The following is a 23203-nucleotide window of genomic DNA, read 5'->3' as shown; positions in this document are numbered from 1 at the left end:
GGCCCCATACAGGTCCTTGGGGAGGCCAGCTGATAGGGAGCCTGGAAGTCATCGGATCCAGTTCCCTACCTCTAACAGCTTAGTCAAAATTGCAGATCCTACAGCAGGCATCTGCTTCCTGTGTCCTTTGAAAGTAGCTCTGCTCTCCGAGCCAAGGGCTTCGTGAGGCCCGAGCCCCCTGCTCTATGGTCACTTCGTCTTGACTTAGGGCTGGTGTCCTTGCAGACTTGGATGAGCCTGTGCTAACGGTGCATCAGACAGTGAGCGATGTCCGAGGCAACTTCTACCAGGAGAAGACCGTGTTTCTACGCTGTACCGTCAGCTCCAACCCGCCCGCCCGCTTTATCTGGAAGCGGGGCTCCGACACCCTGTCCCACAGCCAGGATAATGGGGTTGACATCTACGAGCCTCTCTATACTCAGGTCAGGCTGGGCCGCTGGCTTCACCCACACACTCTTGTGCCCCAGGAGAGACCGGGGTGTGGGGTGTTTGGTGGGAGGGTGGGGGCGGGGCTGAGGTTTGGAGACTGGTCTGACATCATCAATTCCATGCCTGGGTGAGAGGCTGGAGTTCACACAGCTTGGGGTAAATTCAGAGCAGAGAGGTCAGAGTGAGCCCCAGACAGGGCCTCCCAAAGACGACATGTTCCCTGGAATACGGCTGGATAGGAAAAAAAAAAAAAATCCGAAGGACAAGCAAGCCATCCGTGCCTGCTACTGCGGCTGAGATGGGGACCCATGAACAGATATAATAGGAGTTAGGATGGAAAGGCCCCTCTCAGTTACAGGAGATGGTGACAAAGCCATTCTGCCAGGAAGGCTTTTTAGAAGTTCCTCCCAGCCTTATGGGGCCTGTAAGCCCGTCCCGTGTTGTGTGGGTTACAAGCCACAAGGGTATTCCCTTCCCACTCCTTCTCTTCCCAGAGGGAGAGACTAGGCCTGACCCTGGCATCTGCGCACCAGGGCAGAGCCTCTGCCATAGAGAAGCCGGTGGAAGCTCAGAAAGAGGGGGCAGGGGCTTAGGGAGATATGAACTAGCCTAGGAATTGCCTGTTGTCTGTGGCGTGGGATAGATGAATGAATGTGGGGGACCCCAGGAGACCCAAGCAGGTCCCTGACTCCAGTGATCCACCGCCACCCAGGGGGAGACGAAGGTCCTGAAGCTGAAGAACCTGCGGCCCCAAGACTATGCCAGCTACACCTGCCAGGTGTCCGTGCGCAATGTGTGCGGCATCCCAGACAAGGCTATCACCTTCCAGCTCACCAACACCACGGGTACAGGCGCCTCCCCATCCACGCCCACGTGAACCCACACCCTACCCCATGCCAAGTCCTCCCCCACCCACACACACATACATCCACTTCTGGGTTCCCCTTATCCCTGCCAGAGCTTCCCTGACCCACCCCGCCCAGGTTTCTCTGTTCCCTCGTCTCCCTCTCATTTAGCCCTGGAAGTCTCCTGAGACCCCCACCGCCTTGTCCTCTTAGCACCTCCAGCCTTGAAGCTGTCTGTGAACGAAACTCTGGTGGTGAACCCTGGGGAGAACGTGACAGTGCAGTGTCTGCTGACGGGCGGCGATCCCCTCCCCCAGCTGCACTGGTCCCACGGACCTGGCCCACTGCCCCTGGGTGCTCTGGCTCAGGGTGGTACCCTCAGCATCCCTTCAGTGCAGGCCCGGGATTCTGGCTACTACAACTGCACAGCCACCAACAATGTAGGCAACCCAGCTAAGAAGACCGTCAACCTGCTGGTGCGATGTACGTGATCTGGAGGGGTAGGCGGGTACTGGGACAAACAGGATCCCTGCCATTCAGGGACTGCAGGCCAACCGGGAGAGGGAACCATCTCTTTGCCCCAGAGGGTGAGGTGTATCAGGGAGCCACGCCCAGGCACTCCGATTTCCCTGCAATTCAGCAATCTACCACCAGGGGCAGAACGGCAATTTGCAATTTACAGGAAGGTCTGGTATTGCTGACATGTTTCTTTTAGACTGATTTAAAACAAAACAAAACAAAACAAAACAACAACAACAAAAAAGCCGGAAGCTACAGAAAGCTAAACGTGGGTACTGTAGGCTTCAGGAGACATTCCATGGCCTTCTTCCTAGCTGCAGACTGACCAAGTTTAAGTGACATTAACATTTCTATAGACCATATATACATTTTTTATTTTTATTTATTTGAGACAGGGTCTTACTATGTAGCTCTGGCCAGCCTGAAATTCACTCTATAGACCAGACTTTCCTCCAACTCAGAGATCTGCCTGCTTCTGCTTCCCAAGTGCTGGGATTAAAGGTGCTCTGTGTATGTGCAAACCTCTAGTAGCATAGAATGGTAAAGACTCTGAAGTTAATTACCAAGTGTAAAACAGTATCAGACTTGCACAAGATCTAAAGAAGTATAGACTTGCTCCTAACTAACCCTCCGCCTTGGTCACTTTCATTAGTGGCTTGTTGTAAATTGGAGCTTCTTTTTTGTTTGTTTATTGGTTTTTGTTTTTGTTGTTTTTATTATTGTTTTTGTGTGGGTGGGGCATCTTTATTTTAAGGCCAACACTTTTAGAGTTTTGATAATGCAAACCTGTCTTCCCAGCAATGGAACAATGGAAGGTGGAAACAGAAAATTCAGGAGTCAAGGCTATCCTTGGCTATATAACAAGTTGAAGGCTAGCCTGGACTACCAGAGATCCAGTCCAAAAAAAAAAAAAAAAAAAAAAAAAAAAAACCAAAAATACAGGCTGAAAAGATGGCTCAGCAGTTAAGAGCACTTGCTGCTCCTGCAGTGGCGCCAAATTCAGTTCCAAGAGCCCACATGGTGGCTCACAACTACCTGTAATTCCAGTTCCAAGGATGAGACCCCTCTTCTGGCCTCCACAGGCAGCATGCACACACATGGTGCACACATATACAAGTAGGGAAAGGCCCATACACTTTTTTTTTCAATACAGGCTTTCTCTGTGTAGCCCCGGCTGTCCTGGAACTCACTTTGTAGACCAGGTTGGCTTTGAACTCAGAGAGATCCGCCTGCCTCTGCCTCCCGATTGTTTAAAACATCAAACAAGTAAGGTTTTTTTTTTTTTTTTTTAAAGACCCAGGTTTCTTCCAACTCTTTAGTCCTGGATGTGAAGTAGAGATGCTGACAAGTATAACTGAGCCTCTGCTGGTTAGGACTGGCTTCTGTGTCCTTCTCTTGATGACCAGTCAGTCTCTTCCTGGGTCTGCACTCAGCCAGACGCTAACTCTATTCAACTTAACTTGAACTAAGAAACAAAGAAACGAGACTAGAGCTCTCTAGACACAGCTTTACACAGAGAAAGCTTCACATTTCCCATCAAAGACGAGCTGTCTCCATCTGACCCCACTTGACCTTTACAACATGGGCTGGCGAAATCTTTCTGGACTTAAGTAGTGGCAGTCACCTCCCAGGATGACTCTGCAGCTTGTCTCGTCCAGCTCAGTCCTGACCTCCACGCCACCATACGTGTCCTGTCAAGTTAGTGCCTCGCTTATTAAGTAAGGGCTCTGACTTCAAACAAGACCCACATTTTTAAAAGCATCCAGAACCTTGGCTTTCCAAACCCTGTGATGTCATGCAATTGCATGCAGGGTCATCATGTTGGCTTTTTATCCTTAAAAAAAAAAATCACACAGGCGTGTTGTAAAGAGTCGGACAGTACCAAGGGGACGGGGGATGGGAGTGCAATCAATTGCTCTTCAGTTTCCTTAGAATCTGTGCTACCTAGAGCCACTATCAAGACTCCTGTCTCCTCCTAAATCAGTACTGTGCATACACAAGGTTTAAAACACAAATAAAAAACAAATCAGTATTGTGGCCAAGAAGGCTCTGAGAATGTAAGTTAGACTGGCTGAATTCCAGTTCCCTACATCCTAAGGAATACATAGTAACAGCCTCCCTCAGAGACAGCTGGACAGGTTAGGTGCCCTGATCCATGGACACTGCCTGGGCCAGCACATCTCACTGATGAAGTGTGCTCATTACTAACGCCTGTAGTCAGCACCAAACTCACTTCTCTGCATTGAGCTCTTTAAAGCTATGAAAACATCTCTGAGCTATTGGAACCATTTCTAGGCTGAGAGATATTTGTGTGTGTGTGTGTGTGTGTGTGTGTGTGTGTGTGTGTGTGCGCGCGCGCGCGCGCGCGCAGAATTGGCGTGCAACCAGTTTGAGGGGAGAAGCTGGGGTGGAACATGGATACCTGTCCTTGGGTCAGCTCCAGCCTTCTTCGAACCCCATCTCCTTGCAGCCCTGAAGAACGCCACATTCCAGATCACCCCCGACATGATCAAAGAAAGCGAGAACATTCAACTCGGTCAGGACCTGAAGCTGTCATGCCATGTGGATGCGGTGCCCCAGGAGAAGGTGAACTATCAGTGGTTTAAAAACGGCAAGCCGGCACGCACATCCAAGCGGCTGCTGGTGACCCGAAATGACCCCGAGTTGCCCGCTGTCACCAGCAGCCTGGAGCTCATTGACCTGCACTTCAGTGACTACGGCACTTATCTGTGCATGGCTTCCTTCCCAGGGTCACCAGTGCCTGACCTCAGCATAGAGGTCAACATTTCCTCAGAGACAGGTGGGAGCATCGGGAACTGTGGGGAAGCTGGAGAAATTGGTGGGGTGGGTGATGGGCGGGGGGATAGGATTTGGGGGCGTGGGATGGGCAGACAGCAATTTGCAAATGGGCGTCTAGAGGGAGGAGGACACCATTTGTTTATCACACACACACACACACACACACACACACACACACACACACACACACGTTGGGTCTCTGTCATAGCCAAGTCCTACAACCTGGGGTAGCATAATGGGAAAATAGCTGCTGTGTTCATTGAACTTGGTAGGAAGCTGAACCTATTTCAGATGGTTTACAAAGAGAGAGAGAGGACACAGAATCAGCATATGCAAAGTCCCTGAGGTAGGTGAGCACACTGGCTGTTTGGAAAATGGAAAGAGACACAGTGGCTAGGATTGTGGAATGGTATCAGCTTAGAAAGGCCACTGTGGGGACCTCTCAGCATGGAGCCTGAAGGTCTGAGGTCAGGGTGCCAGCAGGGTTGGGCTCCCTGGCTGGCTGCCTCTTCTCCCAGTGTCTTGTCTGTGTCCTAGATGGGATCAGGGGAGGTCCCATTGACTTCAGCCTTCAAAGGCCTTTCTCCAATATGGCCATTTTTCAGACAATGGCATTAGGATGCCAACATATGGATTCAGAGAGGACAGAACGCATCCTATGACAGGCCATGGTGAAGATTCAAGTCTTTATTCTGATAATAATTATTATAATAATACAATGAGCTGATAATAGGATGTTGAGTGTTCACTATGCATTATTGCGAGCATTTATTTTCTCCATTCACTCTGCAGTTCGTTTTCTGCTCATTTCTCTTGTGTGGGTGTGCATGTGTGCAAGCCAGAGAACGACTTGCCAGAGTTGGGTCTCTCCTTCTACCATGTGGGTCTCAGGGATCAAACCCAGGTTGATAGGTTGGGCAGCAAGTGCCTTTACTGTGGCGTTACCTAACCAGCCAGGGGTGGCAGTTTATCTTACTGATGAATAAGCATGCCTTAGAAATCCACACTTGAGAAACTTAGCATGCGTCGGAGCTGGGGTGAGCGCCCAGGCAGGGCTTCTGGCGTCTGTGCTCAGCCACCCACTATAGGAGGATGGCAGCAGATGACCAGAGGGTGATCTTTTGGAAGCGGGTCTCCTGACCGTGTAGAAGCCAGCTGACCTTGGCTGGTGAGTCACATGACCAGGCTGTACTATAATGAGTACCAAGAGTACTAAATACTCTAATAGTTATGAGTACTTCTTCCTCTGGCCCTTAATCAGTTTCTCTTGGTGGGCAACTCAACCCAGAGACCTTGGCAGGCCCCTCCCACCTTTGACATCTGCACACAGGGAAACCCAGGGAGACCAGAGAGAGCAGAAGGGATTTCTTAAAGGAGATAGACTTGATTCAGGGGGATCTGGAAAGGAGACTCTAGGGAAGAGAAGCTAGGCTGCCTGAGGAACCAGAGGAGGAGGTGGGCTCCTTTTGGGTCTTGGGGGGAGGAGGAGCAATGCTGTAGGCTCTGCCAGGTGAGGAACTAAACCCAGGGAAAAGTACAGCAAGCAGAAAAAACACAGAAGCCCCACAGTGCAGGAGACTAGGTGTCTCTCCCACAGTAGGTAAGAGGATTTCTCATGCTGGGGCAGTGATGGCGCACGCCTTTAATCCCAGCACTTGGGAGGCAGAGGCAGGCAGATTTCTGAGTTCGAGGCCAGCCTGGTCTACAGAGTGAGTTCCAGGACAGCCAGGGCTACACAGAGAATCCCTTTCTTGGAAAGACAAAACAAACAAACAAAAGGAGGCTTTCTCACAAGATCATCCTGACTCTAGGAAGGTCCAGGTTTGAGCTGAGGCCGGGGTCTGAGGGCCTCCTCCCCAAGGCCCAAGTCTAAAAAAAAGAGGGAATCTCTTCATCTTTGGGGGTGGGGAGAAGGCTGGAGGGCTTGGAAGCCTGGAAGTTTCTGATTGAGGGAAGGGGCCTGGGTCTGTTTCTGAATTTGGCTCATGGGTATGATGTCTGGAGCATGGAAGCCTTGTAAAAGCCTCTAGAGACAATTTAGACCTGGAGGGGGTGGGGGAAGAACCAACTGGCTCCAAAATAGGAAGAGCAAGGCGTGAAATGCAAGCCAAGAGCTGCACAAATGTTGGCAGGATACAAATCATAAACGAGATAACCGGACCTTCGCCTGGGTTGTATAGTTATTCCGGACCTTCGCCTGGGTTGTATAGTTATTTACAAATAGTCATTTTGTATTTAATTATAGTTAATGCTCAATACTTGACATTTAATGATAAAATGTTTGATGTGGGCAGAGACCCAAGGAGGTCTTCTAAAAACCCCTCCTTTTGGCAGTGTGTTGGGGCAGAGTGGGTTCAGCTGTGAATAATGGAACTCTAATTAATAGTGATTTAGCCACTGGGGTGTGGCTCACCAGCAGAGCCTCTGGCTTAGCATGTATAAGGCCCGGAGCTCCATCCTGAGCCTGCACACAAACTAAATGTGTGTTGTTTTGTCGTGTAGAAGTTGGCTGTGGAGCAGACTGGCTTAGGATGGCGGCTGGCCTCCACAAATTCCTCAGGATTCTAGGTGCCACCAGTTTGTTGTCACCTCTGCAATGGTGGCTCCACCAGAGGCCAGTGATCTGCATCCTGACCTGCAGGAAGACCTGAATTTTCTTAATATTACATTGGTCAGCGTTTATTCAGATGCATGCTGGGAAATGTAGTTTCTATTCTGAGTGGTGTGGGTCTTACTGAAACCAAGTATCCTTATTACTTTGGAAGAAGGGCTACAAGATGTTAGGAGATAGACAAACATTTCTTGCTGATTCTGTAGGCAAGAAAAGCTAAAGGGATGCTGGAGAGATGGCTCAAGGCTCCCAGCATCCAGGTTAGAAATCCAGGGTGGCTCACTATGCCCTCTAACGAAAGTTCCGGGATCCGGTGCCCTCTTTTGGCCTCCTTGGGCCATGCATGCATATGTGGATACACATGCATATACACATAAATAAATATAAAAATACTTCTGTAAGAAAAGCTGAGGGGCTGGGAAGGAGAAATTAAAAGCACTTGAGAGTCTGAAACAGAACAAATTCAAAGCTAGCCTCTGCTACATAGCAAGTTCAAGGCCAGCCTGGATGGGCAACAGGTCAGAGACCACGGACCCTAACTCGGTCCACCCCTCTCCACCCTCCTCCAGTACCACCCACCATCAGTGTGCCCAAGGGCCGAGCAGTGGTGACAGTGAGGGAGGGCTCTCCTGCTGAGCTCCAGTGCGAAGTTCGTGGCAAGCCCCGGCCTCCAGTGCTATGGTCTCGGGTGGACAAGGAGGCCGCCCTTCTGCCCTCGGGGCTGGCCCTGGAGGAGACTCCGGATGGGAAGCTGCGGCTGGAGAGTGTGAGCCGCGACATGAGCGGCACCTACCGCTGCCAGACAGCTCGCTACAATGGCTTCAACGTACGACCCCGGGAGGCTCAGGTGCAGCTGACAGTGCACTGTGAGTCCCCTCCCCAGACATTCAACCTATGCCAACCCCACCCCTCCTCCTACTGTGTGCACACCACCTAAAAACTCCTTGACATCCTTTCCACCAAAGCACAGGGAAGTAATTTGCTTCAGTTTGCACAGCAAGGCTGGGATTTGAACCAGTTTTCTAGTCAATGCTCCAAGCTCACAGGCTTTGCGGTCTTTCATTATGTGTTGGTCAAGGGGACCCACTGATGCACGACCAGAGGCCCAGAGGCCCAGAGGCCTATTGGCCCAGTCTAGGAAGGATGGCTGGAGTGAATGGCCCGCAGTCTGAGTGTGGGGGTGTTGTATGAGTGAGTTTCAAGTAGGCACCGACCCTGAGCTCCTCCCAGGCCAAGGTCACGGGACAGGGGGACAAATGAGCTGCTTCCTCCATGGTCCTACTGACGGTAGTCCCGGTCCCCAGTTCCTCCAGAGGTGGAGCCCAGTTCCCAGGACGTGCGCCAGGCGCTGGGCCGGCCTGTGCTCCTGCGCTGCTCGCTTCTGCGTGGCAGTCCTCAGCGCATCGCCTCGGCCGTGTGGCGCTTCAAAGGACAGCTGCTGCCCCCACCGCCTGTTCTCCCCGCCGCTGCTGTGGAGACCCCCGATCACGCCGAGCTGCGCCTGGACGCCCTGACCCGTGACAGCAGCGGCAACTACGAGTGCAGCGTCTCCAACGACGTGGGCTCAGCCACCTGCCTCTTCCAGGTCTCCGGTGAGCGTCCGGTCAGCTCCACCCCCGCCTGCTCGCCCATACCCTCCTGGGACCAGGCTCCGTCATCCACCCCAACCTCTCCCCGTACCCCTCCCCCTGCCTGGGCTGCTCTTTCCTTCTAGCTCCTGCAGTCTTTAGGCATTTGTCTTTTCTAAGACTTTTTTCCTCCTCTTGAAGGCCCGCCCCCTTAAGACCACGCCCTTCTACCCCAGTTCCTGGTTTCTCCCTACCATTGACTGTTCAGTTCCTTTCTTTGGCCTCTTACGGCCACGCCCCCTTTCAAATGCACCAGGGTAGGTTTGGCCGGCTCTGTGCTTCTGTCCCTTCAGCCCCGCCCATAATCAAAATCTGGGCCCAGTCCCATCTCAGCCAGAACTCAAAGTCTTTCCTCCATGGTCCTTGGCCTCAGAGGGTGCGAATGGGTAAAACCATTGGGTACCCAGCTTGTAGCTTGGAGGGAAGAAGATGCCCCTGAACAGCTGATTGAGGCTGGACTAGGCAGAACATAATCTCCTCCTCACTCATCCCTCCACCCCCAACCTTTCCCCAGTTGCCACCCTAGAGGTAGCAGTGCACCCTCAGGGACCTGACTCCCTGATGCCTGAAACCCCCGGCTTTCACAGCAGCCCCCAAAAAGCACGGGGTGAATCCTTCAATTCTTGCATTCCTCCACCTCCTCAATAGCAGGAGAGAAGGCTGCAGGTCACTGGCCCCCTTCCAGGCCTCTCCCCACCCACTCAGCTTTGCCAGCCAGAGGCCCCTGTGACATTTCCCACCTCCCCCGTCCTCCCTCCCTGTTCCCCCATTTTTCCTATCTCCCAACCTTTTGACCTCCACCTATCATTTCTTTCTTCCCTCTCTATATGCCCGGCCCTCGTCTTTACCAATCTTTCTGTTTTCTTCCTTGGCCTTTCCTCTTTCTATCCTCACCAACATCCCCCCTTTTGGGACTTACAATCTGCCCCCTCCATCTCCGCCCCCTCCCCCACCCCCACCCACCTTCATCATCCCCTCTCCTTCCAACACCAACTCTCCTCACGACACCCCTTTCTCTTTGTTGCCTCCACCTCTGTTCCTCTTTCCCACGGCTCCTCTCTCTGTGTCTCTCCCACCCCACCCTACCCCATCCCCACCTTCCATGGCCCCATGCCCCCCTCCCTGCCCTCTCAGCCAAAGCCTACAGCCCGGAGTTTTACTTCGACACCCCCAACCCCACCCGCAGCCACAAGCTGTCCAAGAATTACTCCTATGTGCTACAGTGGACACAGAGAGAGCCCGATGCTGTGGACCCCGTGCTCAACTACAGACTCAGCATCCGACAGGTGTGCCTGGCATGACACGTGCACAATGGAGCATGGAATGTGCGGGGGCAATGGGGGTGGAATAGGGACAGGGAGGAGTTCCCAGACACCGGCCGGCCCCTTCTGTCTTGACAATTTTTCTGAGTCCAGATATAGTGGCCAGAGCTACGAGCCTCTGAACACCTGTATCCTCCTTACTGGACACAGCTGAGAAGCAGACATAAGACAGCTGGGCTCAGGGCAAGGCCAGTTTGATTCACAGAATGGACATCGACTCTGGTGTCCAGGGCTGAGGTGGGGGACTCTGTGATACAAAACCTCAGTCTGTGAGCCACCCTCATGCCTGCCTCATCGATGAGGTCCTGATCTGGCCAAGAGGCAGTAGTGGGGGTCAGGAAGGGGGAGACTGTGGCCCTTGAGAACAGGGCTTAGGTGGGGGCAGAGCCAGCTGCTAAAGCAACTGAGAAAGTTAACAGCTCTTTTGACCCTCATTTGCTTATCAGTGAAGTGGGACAATGTTATTATTTCAAGATGAGGGTTGTTTTTGAATATTAGATGAATTGATGCTGCCTAAGCACTTTATAGTGCCCAGGACACACTAATTGTCCCATGCCTGTTCCTATAGTATGCTATTATATATTATTGTTAGCATAGAGACAGGCCTGGGACAGGGCCTGGGACAGCAAAGTATTGTGTCTCAAAGATGGGGAAACCAAAGGCCTGCTGTCCCAGACCTTTGCTCCTTCCACTCTCCTGAAGCATTCCAGGGCCTGGGCTCCCCCTCCAGTGGAGGCTGTGGCCTTTTGGGCATCTGGGAACACCCCTGTATCCACAGTTGAACCAGCACAATGCCATGGTCAAGGCCATCCCCGTTCGTCGTGTGGAGAAGGGACAGCTGCTGGAGTATATCTTGACTGACCTCCGAGTACCCCACAGCTATGAGATCCGCCTCACACCCTACACCACCTTTGGGGCTGGTGACATGGCTTCCCGCATCATCCACTACACAGAGCGTAGGTGATGGCGGTGGCAGGGGGAGTGGGCCCATCCCATAAACCCTTTCTACACAGCCTTCGAACTGGGAGCACCCCACTGTTCACACTTACCTGTCCCTGTGGGCCAGGCCCACTGGTCCCCAGTCCTGGCCCCAAAGATCCCCTCCCCCTCCTCCTCCCACACCCCCACCCTCTGCTCCCCAGCCTGGGCACTCTTTGTTCTGACTTGGTTCCCTTGCTTGCTTTTCAGCTATCAACTTGCCCAGCCTGTCAGGTGAGACCCCAGTCCTTAACTTCCCTTCCTCTTTAGGGACACAGAGCCTAAAGTGGGACTTAGGAACCTGAAGAGATACCCAGAGAGAAACATTATTTCTTCCTGTGTTTCCATAGAAAATGCCAGCAACAGAGGATGGCCTAGAGACACTTGCAACCATAGTTTATTCCAGGGCTTAAAGACTACACGTTGGTGGGGGCACTGTCCGTCAAAGTAATGGAAAAGTCCAGGCTGTCCTAAGGTCCTCTGTTTCTGCAATGGAATTCCCTAAACAGAAAGCAGCTTGGGGGAGAAAGGGAGTAGGGTTGTAATCTGTGATGCTGGGCAGGCGGGCGCCTGCAAGGGTCCTCTGGATAGAAGGCAAGGGGTGTCTGAATCTGAAGAGGCACGCCATTATTTCTGACAGAGATTTAACATGTTCTCTAATGATGAACGCAGACAACAAACCACGCTAGAATAATCATCAGTACCTGTTACCCTGTCATCCGCACATAGCCCGCATTTCCCCGTCGCCTTATAGCTGTTGCAGACATCTGCAAATGTCACTTTTATTCATTAGCATTTCAGAACCACGGTGGTTATTAGACCTCATGCTAGATGTTGCGATTTAATTACATAATAAAGGAGCCCCTGTTATTATATAACAGATTACAAGACTATTTTGACAACTGTATTTCAATTTAATTGATTTCCTTTGAAGCTCCTGTGCATTTTATTGTATATGCCTAGAACCATTACTCTGGAAGGAAGTCTTAAATAGGCAGAGTCCTGTTCTGGAATAAATTTGTCCTGGACGCCACCGCCTGGTCTTCCTGGCCCTGAAGCCCAGGACCTGTTTGTTTAGAGTATTTAAAGTTGGCTTAGGGATGTTAAGGGGGAGGGAGGGTAAGGATAGACCAGAAAGGCTGAAGCTGAACCTCATTGTGTCACCCACCCCACCCCCTGTGTCCTCCACGCAGACAACACCTGTCACTTTGAGGATGAGAAAATCTGCGGCTACACCCAGGATCTGACAGACAACTTTGACTGGACGCGGCAGAATGCTCTTACCCAGAACCCCAAGCGCTCTCCTAATACTGGGCCCCCTACTGACATCAGTGGCACCCCTGAAGGTGAGGGGGTGGCCTATTGTTAAGAATAGCCGGTGGCCTCTGGGAGGAGTTTTGGTCTGTAGACCCCTAGTCTGAGAGAGGTGGGAGAGACACAGGCAATCCCCAGGAGACAGAGCTTTGGCCTGATTGGACAAATTATAGAGCAGCTGAACTCTGAATTAAGCCCTGCAAGGCTCTTTGATTTGCCTCAGGGAGGTTGGGCTTCACCAGCTAAGCTAGGTCTGAAGGGAGGAAATGAGCTGTGCAGAGGCTGGGGCAGAGGAGGATGGCTCCTAGTGTAACACACACCCCACCCCCACCTCCTCTGCAGGCTATTACATGTTCATTGAGACATCCAGACCCAGGGAGCTGGGGGACCGTGCAAGGCTGGTGAGTCCCCTGTACAACGCCAGTGCCAAGTTCTACTGTGTCTCTTTCTTCTACCACATGTATGGGAAACACATCGGTGAGTTTGAAACCGTGAGATCTGACTGTCTACTAAGCCTAAACATCTCAAGTTGGCTAACCTGTGCGTAGGGATGGGGAACAGTGGGAGAGCCGTGCTGGGACTGGAGAACACCACTGTTTTGGTTGTGTGTAGACAACTTGCCAGGAACTGGGGTCCACATAATTCAGAGAGGTTAAGCCAAGACCGAGAAACACAGCACTCCATCCAGGGTCTGAGCTCCCTGAATCCTAAACACAGCATTGGAGGGGTGTGTCTACCTCCCTGAGCCTCAAGAGGAAGAGCTGTTCCCTAAGTGTGAGAGGGAAGTGAAACCGCAGAATGGGGAGACAGTGCGTGTAGGCTGCCAGGCTCCTGCATGAGTCGCTTTGATGCAGGAGACGGACAAGTCCCTGTCCTACAGCGAGCCTGACAGCTAACAGCAGCTGATAGGAGTTAGTAGTGACCATTGTGGTAGCCTCGGTCAGTATCAGGACAGCAGATGACAAGAAACACGGAGCCCATGTGGGGGTTGGTCTGGGGAGCCTGCTGAGAACACAAAAATTGTTTAATGTGGGGCTTATGCTGGGTATGGTGGTGAGTGCCTTTGATCCCAGCATTCAGGAGGTAGAGGCAGGGCTCAGTTTGAGGCCAGCCTGGTCTACGTAGCCAGTTCCAAGCCAGCCAGGACTGCATAGTGAGACCCCGTTTTATTAAACAAAAAAATTGTTTTTGTTTTTGTGTTGTTTTGTTTTGGGTTTTTTGTTTTGTTTTGTTTTGTTTTGTTTTGTTTTGTTTTTCGAGACAGGGTTTCTCTGTATAGCCCTGGCTGTCCTGGAACTCACTCTGTAGACCAGGTTGGCCTCAAACTCAGAAATCTGCCTGCCCCTGCCTCCCAAGTGCTGGGATTAAAGGCGTGCGCCACCACCGCCCGGCTTGTTTGTTTGTTTTTTAACCTACAGGAGAAAGCTAATGTGTTTTACAGGGACTGAAAGTTATAAAAGAGAAGGCAGTAAAGGCAGAGCGCAGGCATCCTCTCTCCTCACCGTTTTATACTCTGTTTTTATGCTCACCTTTTCCCTCTGGACCATCCATCATCTTGGCAATCCTTCCTTATCAGTCGACTGAGGCTTCTCCATTGTCCTTGCCTGCCCCTCCCCATCCCCATCCCACAGCAACTTCAAGATGCCCACAGTCTCGCTGGCTCACCCAGGAGAAGTTTCCAGATTGAGGAAGGAGGGCCATGCTGGCCAGATGACCCAGCATGGGGGTGGGACAGGACCTGTGGCCCCAAATCATTTAAGCAGACCAGTACTGTGCCTGGGTCTGGACTCTGAGAAGTTCCCCCTCCCCTGGGGGGGGTGGTGGTGGTGAGAAAGGTGGGTGGCCCCGAATGTCTGACCTCGTTTCTATTTAGTTCCAGGGCAGTCACCCCAACAACACCAGGCAAATATGGAGATGGTGGGTCACTGTCAGCTTAGAGTGGCCCTGGGCATCCAGGTGTCCGGAGGGACACAGAGGTTGTTGTAAGAGCCTGGAATTAGGGGGACAGAAAGCCTGAGGGGACCATGTCTGTGACTTGCAGTCCTTGCTCTGAGCTTCACAGGGGTGGGGTGAATGCTAGGCAGTAAAGCTATTGGGAGGCAGCTTTGAGGCCACCTAAGGGGGACTCTCACTGACAAACCTATGGGACAGGAATGGTCTGTTCCAGAGGCGAAAGGCATCCTGCCCACTGACAGAATCCTCCAGCTGTGGAGAGACTCCATCCCAGGTCACACTACTTCTTGGCTCAGGACCCTCTGACCCTTTCTGTCACCATCCTCAGGTCTCCCATGCCAGGCACAGTTCTACCCATCTCTGACCTTAATTGTTACCACCTGACGCTGGCACCCCAGTGCCTGGCTTGAATAAGGGCACATCCCTGCTTCTGTGGGCTTTGCTCAGAGTGGTCCCTGGCCTGGACAATTATTAATTCCTTCACTTGGGTCTCCTGGGGGAATCCCTCACTACCCCACTGAAGGTAGCTGTCCTTTATTGCTTTTTCATTTTTTAAAAAATATTTATTTAGGGGCATCGGTTCCCATTACAGATGGTCATGAGCCACCCTGGGGTTGCTGGGAATTGAACTCAGGACCTCTGGAAGAGCAGTCAGTGCTCCTAACCGCTGAGCCATCTCGCCAGACCCTTATTTTTTCATTTTTATGTGCACACATGGGAGGGGGGCTCTGCGAATTTTCTAGTCTGTATATGTGCCCCTGCCTGTGGAGTTCAGAGGTCAACCTCAGACATTGTTCCTCGGTCAGACTCCACCTTATTTACGTTTTGTTTTGTTTTGCTTTGAGGGTCTTTCGATCTGCCTGCCTTTGCCTTCTGTGTGCTAGGATTATAGACATGCAATACCATATCTGGCCAATGTTAAGTTTCTGAGAAAGTGTCTTTCACTGAACCTGGAGCTCATTGATTTCACTAAAGAGACAGCCTGGCAGTCAAAACAATAGTTGCTGTTCTTGAAGGGGACCTGGGTTCAATTCCTAGTGCCCACATGACATCTCAAAATGGTTTGTAATCCTGTTTGGGGGCATCTGATGCCCTTGTCTGATCTCCTTTGACACCAGACACTCTTGTATACACACTTATATACATGCAGACCAACACTCATACACATAAAATAAAAATGAATAAATCTTTTTTTAAAAATTGTTTCTGAAACAGGGTCTCAGCACGAGCTAAAACTCATATTTGTTTTGCAGTTGGGGGCTTGTAAGGCCTCTGAAAAGCATTGGGTCTGGGCCACGCTGAAGCCAGAGTGGCCATTTCCTGCTTGGCTAGGACAAGTAGCTACCCTCTTAGGTACCCATCCTTGACTGTTGAGGTCCCGCTGGCTTTGAGCTGTTAGCGTGTCCCCCAGTGTCCCCCAGGCCTGGTGCTGCTATATAACCCCCCCTCCCCACGGTGCCTGGCAGCTCTGGACACCAGCTGTCCCTAAACTTTGTGTCTCGTCAGCTCTCCTTGGTCCCAGCCAACTCCCTTTCATCCAAGGCAGGTAACATTTGGTGACTCGCCCCACAACAGGGGGGAGGGGGCAGCTGTCTGTCTATCTGGCATCACAGATGGTGCAGCTTTGTCTGTGGGCAACGCCATGGAAATGCCAGCCACCGGGAGCCTCTGAAGATGGATTTCCTTTCCTGCAGAGCCAGGTCTCTTGTGCCACAAGATGGGCTGAAAGAGACAGCCAGTGGACAATGACCGCAACTGGGTGCCTTACACTAAAGCTGCAATCCGCTCTTCTCCCCGTGCCCCTCAGAGCTCCTGGGGTTCCAGATCCCCCAAGGCTGCACAGATGGGTTCACCGCCCCTAGGCTAGTGCCCCCAACTCTTACTCTAATTCTATTCGCCATAGCCAAGTAGCTCCCCCACCCACCCACCCACATCGATGTCTTTTAACTAAATCGTTCTGTGTCCCAGTGTTGATTTATTTAGCTGTGCCTAGCATCAGTGTTAGGGAAAATCTGGCTGGGATGGTTGGCTTTACCCAGTGCACAAGACATCCAGATAAAGGAGCCGGAGAGCTGGCTCAGAGGGTGAAGTGTTTACTGCTCAAGCGTGAGGCCCTGAATTCAGATCCTCAGGGCCCAAGGGAAAGCTGAGTGGCAGATCACACCTGTAACCTGACGGGGCTGGGGAGATGGGGACCAAGACAGGAAAAACCTAGGGATCTACTGGCAAGCCAGCTGTCTATCCCTGAGCTACACACACAATAATAATAATAATAATAATAATAATAATAATAATAATAATAAATATAATTTAAAGCCACACATGCATGAGCCTTCAGGATGGCCCAGTAATAGTTTCTGATAGCAAGTTCAGTCCCCAGAATCCACATGGTAGAAGAAGAAGCTGACTCCCACCTACTCGTTATCCTGTGACCACACACACACTATGGCATGTGCCCACCTCTCTCCTAAAATCAATGAATGAATAAATGAATATATAGATAAATAAACAAAGCTACAAGAGATGGCTCAGAGGTCAAGGGCACTTGCTGTTCTCAGAGATCCCTGCGTTTGGTTCCTGGCACCGTGTCAGGCAGTTTATAGTGACCTGTCACCCTGGTTCTAGTGGCTCCTGTGCTCTGTTGTGGCCTCCACAGATGTGTGTGTGCATACATGCACATAAATAAAAAGGAATATCTCTCTCTTTCCCTCCCTCGCTCTCCCTCTCTCTCTTTCTACATACATACATATATACATATATATGTATATGTATGTGTGTGTGTATATATGTGTGTGTATATAATATATATTAAAACTATACAAATAAAGATGGCCAGTCCCTCTCTGCAGCCCACTTACAATGTACATATGCTCTAAGAACCCTGTCAGAGCTGAGGCAGGAGGCCGCCTCTGGAATGGCGATTTCACTCCTGGGTGGGGATGGTGGTGTGTGTTTGTGCCAGGCCTGATTCACTGATTTCATGGGAATGAAAGGGAAAAAAAGGGAGGAACTAACTCTGCAAGCTGGTCTGGGGACAGGACCAGGTCCCATCCAGCAGGGCTGTACTAAAGATGGGGTGAAGGAGGGAGGGGGCAGCTTGGAAAAGACTGGAAGGCAGAGGTGTCCTCCCCAACCTCACTGCTCGCTCTCCCTTCTGCCACAGGCTCCCTCAACCTTCTGGTGCGGTCCAGGAACAAAGGCACTCTAGACACGCATGCCTGGTCCCTCAGTGGCAATAAGGGTAACGTGTGGCAGCAGGCCCATGTACCCATTAACCCCAGTGGGCCCTTCCAGGTAAGAAGATGGCTGAAGGCTGCTCTGAAGGCAGGTGGCTGCCCTGGCCAGAGGTCTTAGGGAGGTCCCCTGCAGGCTCCTGGGGGTGATTAAGGCAGGGGATGGGGTTTTCCAGGTAGCCCGCGGTGAAGGGGTGGGGAGGCTCTGGTGCCAGGCCCAACGTCCCCAACCCCTCCCCCTGCTCTCTGACCCCACCCCAGATTATTTTTGAGGGGGTTCGAGGCTCGGGCTACCTGGGGGATATTGCCATAGATGATGTCACACTGAAGAAGGGAGAGTGTCCCCGGAGGCAGATGGATCCCAACAAAGGTATGAGTCTGGACATGGGTTGGGGAAAAGGGGGGGGGAAGGGAAGAGGACAGGGAGGGGGCTGGGATGGAGGGCTTAGGATGTCTGGATGACAAGAACTGTGTGTCTGACTGTAAGTGAGTGTCCACCCCCAGTCAGGCTGTGAGGAATATGGAAGACCCAAAGAGGCCACAGGCCCTTGCCTCCACTTACCTGTCTAAGCTTACTGAGGTATCTTTAGTGTATACCTATGGCCCAGGTATTTCCTGTGTGGACTGTGTGGACTGTGTGAGCTGTGTGGACTGTGTGGACTGTGTGGACTGTGTGAGCTGTGTGGACTGTGTGGACTGTGTGAACTGTGTGGACTGTGTGGACTGTGTGGACTGTGTGAACACCCACCTTCAGGCTTCCTTCATTCCCTGAAGAGTAGAAACTGAGTCACGGGGCCTCTCATGACCTACCTGTCTGTTCCTCCCTGTCAAAGATGGAGCTAACCAGAACCCTGGCCTGTTTCTTCTCTATCTTGTGTCACAGTGGTTGTGATGCCAGGCAGCGGAGCCCCACGCCTGTCCAGCCTGCAACTTTGGGGATCCATGGCCATCTTCCTCTTGGCGTTGCAAAGATGATGAGAGCTGTGTGGCCCCCACCCCGCCCTGCCCCCGGCACACCAAAGTGTCCACATCGTACCAAAGACTGACCCCTGCCAGCCGGGGTGCCTAGGGGCGGGGCCAGCCCACCAGGGAGGGGGCCTTCATTGGCTACATTGATGAGCAGAGAACTCGGACAGAGGCCAAGCCAGGCTCTGGTGGTTGTTCAACACACGCACACACTCACACTCACTCTCACCACAGATATATTAAAGCACAAGTTTTTATTCGACCTGCCAGCACCTTCTTTACTGTGGAGATGGGACTTATGTGAATGGCGTCCACCACCTCCAGGGACCTTGGTGCGACACGGGACTCATCTTGTCTGCACACTGCGCTGTGTCTGTCTGACCTTGCCTTGTCCCCTGACTCAAGGCCGAACTCCAGCCCAGAGGCTTGCCAGAAGGGAGCCGGATGTGGGCAGAATATCAGACTTGGGCTGCCTGGATGGAGGTCACAGGGTGCAGAGGCAGGCCAGTCGGGACTCCGTGAGCTCTCCGACTGCCCCTTGATCAGAGGCTGACAAGGAAGGGGCACCTGCTGCAGAGTGGACACATTGCTCAACTCAGATCCCCCGACCTGTTCCTAGGACTCCCTCTTGCCCTCCCCACTGTACCCACTTGGGAGGGCCCGCAGCACAGGGCTTAGGGTATGTGCAGTATGAGGACTCTCTCCCACCTTCTACCTGACTCTGATCAGCCACTAGATGCCACTCCAGAGAGTCCCAGCTTGGGACTTCCAGGAACAGGGGTCGCTGATGTGTGAGGAGTGGTGTCCATATTATATCCCCAGGTGAGCGTTGGCATTGGGGAGCACAGAGCCTGGCCTCTGTGACCCCATGTCCCCACAGAGAACATGAAGTCACAGTGGAGTGGATCCCCTGTTTCTTAGGTATTTGATCAGAGAGTTCTGGAAGAGTGGACTGGGGAGGATAAGACACTGTCTAGTCAGCCCTGTGGAGTACAGGGGTGAAGGAGGGAGATGGATGGAGGTGGTTGCGTCTCTTTGTTCCCTGGGAGCTGAGAAGAGGTTCTTGTCCTTGGAACTGTTAGGATAGGGTCTAGAACTTTCCTCTTTGGGTCCCTTTACCCACTACCTAGCTTCCACAGGAGAGCAGAATCCTAATCTCTGTGTGTCCATGTTTGAGTGTGTCTGTATGTGCATCTCTGCAGGTGTGAGAGCATGTGTGCCCATCTGTGTCCATGTACCACTGTGCGCATCATTGGATGGGAGCGTGCAGGAACACGAGGTAGGGCATAGTAAACCCTGTCTCTGTGGGTGAGTGGCAGCGGGCAATCTTCACCTCAATGACATGTTTGTGGGGTGCTGGCCCTGTCTGCAGTCTCAGATTGCCTGCTACGGCCTTTCAACCCCCTTTGGATGACAAAGAGCTTACAGATGACCCTATTGAAGGCTAGCTCCTTGGCTGGAGGTGTGGCACAGGGCTCTTCCCTGTGCATCGTGGGGGTCAGCCTCAGGGAAGAGGCTGGAACCCCAGCTTCATCGCAGCACCCGGAGGCTCACTGAGGATCGAGACCCTTGCTGCTTAGCCCTCAACCCCACCTGGCTTGTATCATCATCACCACCACCACCATCACCATCTTCCTCATCCTCATCATCACCACCATCATCACTGGCTGCTAGAAGGTCAGGCCAGGCTACAGCAGGGCATCCTGGTACCCAATCAGTGTGGCCGCCTTCCTGGCCCTTCAAGCCCTTTGTCCGAAGTGAGTTGCTCTGTTTGCAGAATAAGATTCTGTGACATCTGCAGGGTATTGCTCCTTAATTATCCCATCTGTGCCGAGTCTACTAGCCCAACTAGACTGTGAGTCCCTCCCACTCTGAGCCCCTCCTTCATTCTTGCTCACGAGGGACACTAGAGTAGAAACCTTGTAGAACGGATTCTATAAGCCAGTAGTCCCTGGCCCTGGCTAAAGAATCAACTGATCAGGGGTCAGCCTGAGTGTAGGGTGTGATTTAACATCATGGGAACACAGCCTGGTATTAGAAACATTAAGAAACCTCTTAGGACAACCCAAGAGGGGAAGCCAGGGTCGTCTCAACTCCAGGGCCTCTGAGTCAGTGCTATGTTGGACAAACAGCTCCCTCCGCTCCTCCTGGGGTTCCTGCTTCACCCTAAGCCTGCTCCCCCATATTGGCCCACTGTCCTGACTGCTTTATTGTGGGGACTCCTCCTTCTGTATCTTAGAGCTGGACACAGGAAAGGTTCATAGTATGTGTAGGCCCCATGTTCCAGAACCTTCTTTGTGGTGAGAGCAGCCATGCCTGAGGGTGTGTGGCCTGAGATTACAAAGCTTGTTTAAGAAGCCCACCCTCGTGAGCAAGTGAGTGAGGCTGGGGTGTGCTAGTCTGTGAGAGCCCACTGTGTGCTGGGGCTGTGTGGTCCTTACGTGTGTGCATGTACCAGAAGCATTTGGTCGTGTGCAGGGTTGAGAGTAAGTGTAACTGTAGGGCAGGAGCCTTTTGCACATGGACGCCTGTGAGCCTACATTCCTGTATGTTTGAGTGTGGGGTCCATGTTGGGGTAGGTAGCCTGTGAACACCCCGGTTCCAGGAGACCAGGCTAAAGGGATTGAGCGGATCTCTACAGTGGCAGCCTCACTCTCTTTGCTGGGGAAACTGAGGGAATTTGTGGCCTTAAAGCAGGGATCCCAGAGTAAAGCTCTCAGGGTTCTGGGTCCTTTTACTCCTGGCCCCTACAAGTTAGTGTCTGGGAAGAGGAAGGCATTCTTGGGACCAGGCAGTAAAGAACAGCTGATGGGTGGTAGCCTCAGCTCGGCTGTCCTGCCCCTTGGGACCACAGTTAGTTAACCTACATGCCTCATTCATCCATGAAGACAAAGCCTGCTGCTCCTGGCACACTCCTCCCATAATTCCCTCTTTCCCACTCACCATCCTTCTCCTGTTCTCTGGAAACACCTGTTCAGACTAGCGGGGCCAGAATGAGCCTCGGAAATGCAGGCTTTCCACTGCCCAAACGCAGAAGCTGGAACAGAGATGGGCGGGCCTGGCTCAATTCTTGGAAGCCTAGTGCTACAGCCCTGGGGATGTCGTAGCACCGATCACTGCTCCTGGGAACCTCTTACCAGAATAGCTACAGACAGCTGAGTGGAACTGACCCTTCTCTGGGTGCTCTCCATGTTGCCGAGGCCGGTTACATGTGTGACAGGTGTTACTCGAATATTTTGAGAGAGAAACCATCTTCCTGTCCTACTCTGGCCTCTTCTCCCAGACTGCGGACACCTCGCCCATGGACAGTACGGTTGCCACATGGAGACTGTTACTCTCACCACTACTGTCTGCATAGGCTGGGCCGGGAACGGAGGCTGGCGGAGGCTGGTGTCTCATCATCGGGATCCCCTCCCCAGGACCAGGAGGGCTGCAGAAGACATGAAGTGCTCTTGGGTTTTCCTCTGATTGGACAGCTCCATGGGACTGGGGAGGGTTGTTTCCAGGGAATGTCCTAGGAGTATGGTGAATGAACCTCCCTGTATGGGAGAGTTCCTGCAGGCCACTGGCTGAGCTCAGATTCTGGGTTCATTCCGTTCTGTCAGTACTGGGCATATGGGTGTGTGTGTGTGTGTGTGTGTGTGTGTGTGTGTGTGTGTGTGTGTGTGTGTGTGTATGCAGGAGGGCCACTCTTTTCTGGAGATCTCTTCACCCTTAGCACTGGAATGGACCTTAAAGGACATCGAATCTGGTGTGCCCACTGTACAGGTGTTAAAACTGAGGTTCAGAGAGAAGGCATCTGCCTGTCCCCATCCCTCTCCCTTCCATGTTTGGCCTGCATTCATTGTCCAGGGGTCCTGATAAAAATTCTCTCCCTCCTAGCAACTTCCTGCCCTCCACCCACCCAGACATCCCATTTCCCCCCTACCCCCAATCTCAGCCCAGTTCTGCAGGAAGGGGCCTGCTCCAGGGCATCCCCAACCATTACCACCCCCTACCCCAGGGAAGTCTGATCATCAAATGCTTATCCCCAGCCCATAAGGGACAGGAAAGTAGGGACTATTCCTGCCCTGGCGCCTCACAGACAGAGGAAAGCCAATCCTCCCCCCACATGCCCAGGCCCACTCGTCTGCCCTACCCACCCTGCCACCAAGCTAAAAGCACAACAGGAGACCCCCCACACACACTCATGGGTGACACGGGGGTCTCTCACGACCCTGACGCACCCTTTTGCCTTGCTCTCTGTCTCCACCCAGCCTCTGTTTTCCACCACCCATCTTTCGCTCTTCCACAAACCCCAAAATGTAACCTCTAGTTGCGGACGCGGTTGTTCCAATCAATAAAGATGCAGTGTTCTAGAACTCAGGGCCATCTTGCGTGTGTTGGGCTTCTAGGAGGGCAAGCAAGGGGCGGGGCTGGGAGGGGCTGGGCTGGGCTGGGCTGGGCTGAGCTGAGCTGAGCTGGGCTGGGCTGGGCTGGGCTGGGCTGAGCTGGGCAGGGCTGGGCAAGGGCAAGGACAGGGCAGGGCAGGGGCAGCCTTTCTTCCCTGCCACCTGTCAGGGCAGCCTGGACAGAGGACACTTATGTCCTGTCTGCCCACAATGAA

General features: G+C 52.5%; 1 protein-coding gene across 10 annotated transcripts in view; it reads left to right on the top strand.

The window, feature by feature from the left end:
- Mdga1 (MAM domain containing glycosylphosphatidylinositol anchor 1) overlaps positions 1 to 22958 on the top strand; it is a 60628-nt gene extending 37670 nt beyond the window's left edge. The window contains exons 4-17 of one of the 10 annotated variants that reach the window (XR_003952203.1): positions 226 to 422; positions 1142 to 1274; positions 1488 to 1757; positions 4264 to 4593; positions 7773 to 8069; positions 8508 to 8795; positions 10018 to 10117; positions 10932 to 11109; positions 11342 to 11365; positions 12325 to 12477; positions 12788 to 12922; positions 17562 to 17692; positions 17945 to 18001; positions 18515 to 18859. Coding sequence is in view for 3 of the 10 variants with exons in the window: in NM_001368423.1 (NP_001355352.1) it covers positions 226 to 422; positions 1142 to 1274; positions 1488 to 1757; positions 4264 to 4593; positions 7773 to 8069; positions 8508 to 8795; positions 9966 to 10117; positions 10932 to 11109; positions 11342 to 11365; positions 12325 to 12477; positions 12788 to 12922; positions 17562 to 17692; positions 17893 to 18001; positions 18515 to 18606 (2489 nt within the window). In the remaining 7 variants the exon portion in view is untranslated. Of the gene's footprint in view, positions 1 to 225; positions 423 to 1141; positions 1275 to 1487; positions 1758 to 4263; positions 4594 to 7772; positions 8070 to 8494; positions 8796 to 9965; positions 10118 to 10931; positions 11114 to 11341; positions 11366 to 12324; positions 12478 to 12787; positions 12923 to 17561; positions 17693 to 17892; positions 18002 to 18514 lie in introns of all 10 variants that reach the window. The other 9 variants (XR_385376.4, XR_003952202.1, XR_385375.4 and 6 more) reach the window with 9 other exon arrangements.
- The last annotated feature ends 245 nt before the right edge of the window (positions 22959 to 23203 follow it).

This window comes from Mus musculus, chromosome 17 (genome assembly GCF_000001635.26).
Source record: "Mus musculus strain C57BL/6J chromosome 17, GRCm38.p6 C57BL/6J".
Taxonomy (NCBI): domain Eukaryota; kingdom Metazoa; phylum Chordata; class Mammalia; order Rodentia; family Muridae; genus Mus; species Mus musculus.
This window is presented reverse-complemented; position numbering and strand designations above follow the sequence as displayed.